Raw genomic sequence first — 5356 nt, 5'->3', positions numbered from 1 at the left:
TCCCATCTTTACATAGGTAACAAGGAACCTAACTCAGGTCACTGGAGTGGCACAACAAGCAACTTTTCCCATTGACCTGCCTCACCGGCTCCTCGTCATTTGATTCATTTAGCTCAGAGCAGGTGATCAGGATGTCAGAAAAGAAGTTCTGCTTGGTATGAGGGCTGCAAGGATCTGAGACAGGTCTGTAAACAAAAGGTCTGGGGAAGATCAAGCCTTGGCATGCTGGGAGACAGCTATGTTGTTAAGAGAGTCTGAGAGCTGTACAATGATTGAATGCAGGAGTCAAGTGTATTATCTGATGCCTGGGACCTATTTACATGGAACTCACTTTCCATTTGTAAGCAATGCAGTTCCAGGCGAGCCTGATTCAACCACAAATACCAATGTGTTGCCTGCTAGCCTAAGCAGATGGCTTTGTCTCAGGTGTAGATCTGACCACACTTATACATATCCATATTTTAACACCTTAGACTGTAAGACTAATTATTGAAGGGGAGTTTATGGCTTCCTGATCCTCATTCCTAACAGATGTCCAGCGACTCTGGATCCTGTTTATCTCTGAGAACGTAGCCTTGTGGGAAGAATTGTGACTCCCTGTGAACTCTTACATTTTAGCTGTTGATGTTTAGACTTCGTGACTTACTTAATTTTTGCCTTTTCCACTTACATAACTCAGACCCAGAAGATGAATCAGTAAATTGAGTTGTCGTATGTGGTTGTTCATAACATGGATTTATCTCTGAGTAGGGAAAGCAGCAAATATTTCCCTTGGAGAATGTGGCTGCAATGTTTGGGGTTTCCAGGCTGAATGTGTATCCTCTCTGAGCAGAGAAGGTGGAGCTGAAGCAGCTCTTCCCTCTCTATGTCCCTCTCTCTTCCTCTGTGCCTCAGGTCCCCTGGAGCATGTGCACCTGTCACTCCCTTTCGTCACAACGAAGAACAAAGAGGTCAATGCCACTGCAGTGCTCTGGCCCAGCCAAGTGGGCACTCTCACGTACGTGTGGTGGTACGGAAACAACACAGAGGTGAGCTGGCCTTCCTGGGTGTCCCCAGTGATAGAGGCGCAACTTATGCTTGCTGGGAGCCCAACAGGATGAGCTGGCTTGTGACTTTGAGTCTGAGGGTAGCCTGAGCTTCCATGACCACAGGCCATCTGTGTTCAAATCCTCACCAGGTTCCTCCCTTTCCCCCACCTCTGTCTGACTCAGCCAGCTCCCCCCTACATCTCTCCTTTGCTTTTCACTTGTGTTCTCTAGGTGAACCATCCCTGCTACATCCCTCAGCTGAGACAATGGACTTGTTCCTCAAAAGTCCTACCAGAAAGTCTGCAGCCAGACCTCACCAACCAAACCTTCCATCCTTGATGTCAGGATGCGGTTGCTGTTTATCTGAAAATTATCACTAGAAAAAAAAGAGAGAGAACAAAACAAAGTTCTTCTGTTTCTTTCCCCCACCTTCTAAAGCCAATTTTTCAACAAGACAGGATGCTTTCCTTATGAAATATTGTGAATCTTGATTTTAAAACTAATCAAGAAATACAGAAAAGAAGTATTTGTGAGGAAACAGTCTAGAGATGTCAGCAGATTATTTTATTTCTTTTAGGATATGAGTCTCTGATTGTGTTATAGCATGACTCTTTCAACTCATTTTTTTTCTTTAGAGTCCTTAAACCATTATCCAGTTAGTGCTTGCTTTCAGAGTGGCAATTTCCAGGAAACTGGTGTTACACAGTGACATCACACAGGCCACTCCTCCCTATCTAGAGTTCACTTCTGAGGCTGGGGCTGCTGAATTCCAATATAATTCTCTAGAAATGGTTTACCCTGCAGATGAATACCAGAAAGCTTAGAAATTCTCACTGTTTGTTGATACATTTGAGGCTTCTGGTCTTCATTTATCCAAATGGTTCATTTGATTAAAAGTTCTACTGGGTAGGAGAAGTAAGCAGAGACATGTATCCTGTCAATACCCAAGACCTATCAGACATATTGATTTCCCAAGTCCTTACTCAGGATGATACCAGGAGGCAGGTGTTAATTTTTAGGAAAGACACAGAATCGCTTATGGCTACTCCTGCACCAGCCATCTCATGGACTTCAGCTGACGGGGAAGAACAGACAGTTAATAGAGTGGATGGCCAGGATAAGCCTTTCTCTAGTCCCAGCACATGGGAAATGCGGGGACACCTAGAGGTGGAGGCTGTTTCAACCACGGTTGTGACTTTCCCTTCTCTCCACGCCCTTGTGTGTTTTAGCCCTTAATAACCTTGGAGGGAAGCATATCATTCAAGTTTACTTCTGAAGGAATGAATACCATCACAGTGCAGGTTTCAGCTGGGAATGCCATCCTGCAAGACACGAAGACTATCGCAGTCTACGGTGAGTGCCCGTGTTTGCTGATGCACCTTTGCCCACATCCTCAGATGTGATTGGTTCATGATGCTAAAGATGCCCCTGGACTAGAGATGGCAGCGCTTGAGAAAGAGCTAGGATGTTTGTAGAGAATGCCATTCACTAGCTGAGCAGTGGTCATTGTATGCTGGAAGTTTCTGGTGCATACAGGGAGAATCTTAGCTCCATCAGTGTGGGTGGGATAGACTGGTACCTAATCATGAGTATGGCTAACTCATTACAATTTTATCTGATATTTGGGTAGTTAAAATTGCTTATTAGGAAATGGCTAATTCAGAGAAATTTTGCTTTCCAATTCCATTTGAAGAAGACCTTTCCATTATTCAAAATTTTTAAACTTCTTTCACAAATCTGTACTTGAAACAACAACAAGAAAATCTTAATGACACCATCGTCAACAGCAAACCCTCCACTAGACTAAAAGCAATAGAAATGTTACAGTCATCAGAGGCCAGCCAAGAATCGCATGGCAGTTGGAATAGTAGCCATACAGTACAATTTTGTGATTGTCTGGGGAAACTAATATATTCCAAGTATTAGATGAGATGAAATTTACTGAAATGGAAAGGTAGGATTATTACTTCAAAATGAGAGATTAAAAACAGTTTTTACAGATTGATCCCACTTTGGTAATATTTTTTCTATATAAAATGCTAATTAGTTGGATATGAACTCAGTGTTACCAGCAGATAGTAAAGACGTAAATGTTTATTAATATGAAAGTAGTACATATGTATCATGGGAAATTAAAATTTAAAGAAAACAAGGTTTTAAAACTAGATACAGAATATGTTTGCTGGCTAAAGAGAATGAATTTGAAGGTGGGAGGGAGAAAGGAAATATGGGAGAGAGAAGTGAGACATTTTTTTCTCAAATATCGATTTAACCCAGTTCCAGAATCAATTGCTTCCAATAATGTAATGTAGGCCTAGATTGTTCTTTGGGGAATAAAGCTCTTTCTTTCAATTCCTTGGTGTGCTAACTTGACCTTCAAAACCAGAGAGTAATTTGTAAGCAACTTTGAACATGTCTGAAGATGAAAAGGCCTAAGGATATTGTTCTAGAAAGAGATGGCTCAGCGTGAGAGCTCACGCTTTTGCCTCTCCCTCCCCCTGAAGAGGTCTGATCAGCTTAGACAGCGAAAGGAAATAAAGGTAGATATTTCCCAACCAGAGGGCTACCAAGTCAGCATGCATAGTGGGGTGAGCTGTTGATTCAATTTCCATACCTGTCTCCTTTCTATGTTCTGGGCATGAATCGAATCTTTCCAGAAACCCTAGTGTAAGGGAAGTAACTGTACTGTTTATAAGTATCCCCCACTGGTGATGGTTGGAATTAGGCTTCACTCCCCAGCCCTGGGCCCATGGACTGAAATTGCCCTCTGTATTAGTTTTTTTTTTCTATTTCTGTTTCAAAATACCCTGAAAATATCATGTTTCACCTTTCCAGAGGGATAGAGTCCATTGTGCCAGGTAAGACATAGCAGCAGGTGGAGAAGCTGCCTGATAAGATCACATCTGTATTCAGGAAGCAGAGCAGAAAGCACCAGACATAAGGTCAGACTATAAAATCCTCAAATCCCACAGTGGCATATCCCCTCCAGTGATGGTTCACCTCCTAAAGCTCAAACAGTGGGTTGCATCGAATCACCTCAGACCACTGGAGGACACAGATATTCACATTATGATTCATAATAGTAGTAAAATACAGTTATGAAGTAGTAACAAAAATAATTTTAGGATTGGGGTCACCACAACATGAAGAACTCTATTAAAGGGTTGCAACATTAGGAAGGTTGAGAATCACTGTTCTAAAGGTTTTGTAACCTGTATGAACAGTGCTACCAGTTGAGGACCAAGTATTTAAACATGACCATGTGCAGGACATTCACGTTAAAACTACAAGACTCTAAATATGTGACTCATATCCTTTCCATGGGTGCTCTTCACCTCCTTAGATGGATCCCTCTCCCTCTTGGATGTCACAAGTTGTCCTGCCTGTCAGGTGTACATGACCTCCTTATTAGAATCTCTGAGAGATTCTTAAATCTAGAAGGTCTCTGAATTGTTCTTATCCAACCATTATTTACTGCTAGGGAATTGTGGGCAGACATGCAAAATTGCTGGTTTAAAGTCATTCTGCTTCTTTGTGACAGTTCCATTAATAGCAATGGTGTCAGTGACACAGGCTAACACTGATGAAGCCTGTTCTAATCACCAGCATCTGTCCCTAGCACTTGAGATATACGAACTGCCTTATTAAATCCTGTGAACAGACTTGAGAGGAAAATTCTATAATTATCCCTGCTTTACAAATGAGAAAACATGGCATAAGTGTAATGAACAAACACAGCATAAGAATCCTGTGTCTAGAAGGGTCAGTTACACATAAGTTTTCCCTTGCTATGCTTTGGCCCTTATGCTCAGTCTCTGTAAAGTCATCTTCTAAAAGTAGAAGTAGGAGATCATCTATCTATGCATCTATCTATCTATCTATCTATCTATCTATCTATCTATCTATCTATCTATCTATCTATCCTATCTGCATACATTCAGTAATCATCTATCTATCCATCTGCCTATCATCTATCTACATACAGTGGCAATGATCCATCCATCCATCCATCCATAATTCCATCCACCTACCTATCTATCTATCTATCTATCTATCTATCTATCTATCTATCTATCATCTATCTATCTATCTATCTATCTATCTATCTATCTATCTACATATCTACATTCAGTGGGGGAATCATCTATCTCTTCATTAAAAGTATTAAAAAACCCAAAAAACATATTAATAGAACAGATGGCATGCTCTAACTATCCTCCATTCGTTTTCAATCAGACAAGTTATACATTGAGTCATACACATGGTTTGAAATGCTTTCTTTTTTTTTCTTTTTTCTTTTTTTCTTTTTTTATTTATTTTTATTTTTA

General features: G+C 40.8%; 1 protein-coding gene across 4 annotated transcripts in view; it reads left to right on the top strand.

Annotated features, from left to right (window-relative positions):
* Sorcs1 (sortilin related VPS10 domain containing receptor 1) overlaps window positions 1-5356 on the top strand; it is a 506327-nt gene that overhangs the window by 454982 nt on the left and 45989 nt on the right. For all 4 annotated transcript variants that reach the window (XM_005352454.2, XM_005352456.3, XM_005352453.3 and 1 more), the window contains exons 20-21: window positions 895-1028; window positions 2258-2381. In XM_005352454.2, the coding sequence (XP_005352511.1) occupies window positions 895-1028; window positions 2258-2381 (258 nt within the window). The remainder of the gene's footprint in view (window positions 1-894; window positions 1029-2257; window positions 2382-5356) is intronic.

Source organism: Microtus ochrogaster, chromosome 8 (genome assembly GCF_000317375.1).
Source record: "Microtus ochrogaster isolate Prairie Vole_2 chromosome 8, MicOch1.0, whole genome shotgun sequence".
Classification (NCBI taxonomy): domain Eukaryota; kingdom Metazoa; phylum Chordata; class Mammalia; order Rodentia; family Cricetidae; genus Microtus; species Microtus ochrogaster.
Note: the sequence above shows the minus strand (reverse complement) of the source record. Positions and strands in the feature narration are given on the sequence as shown.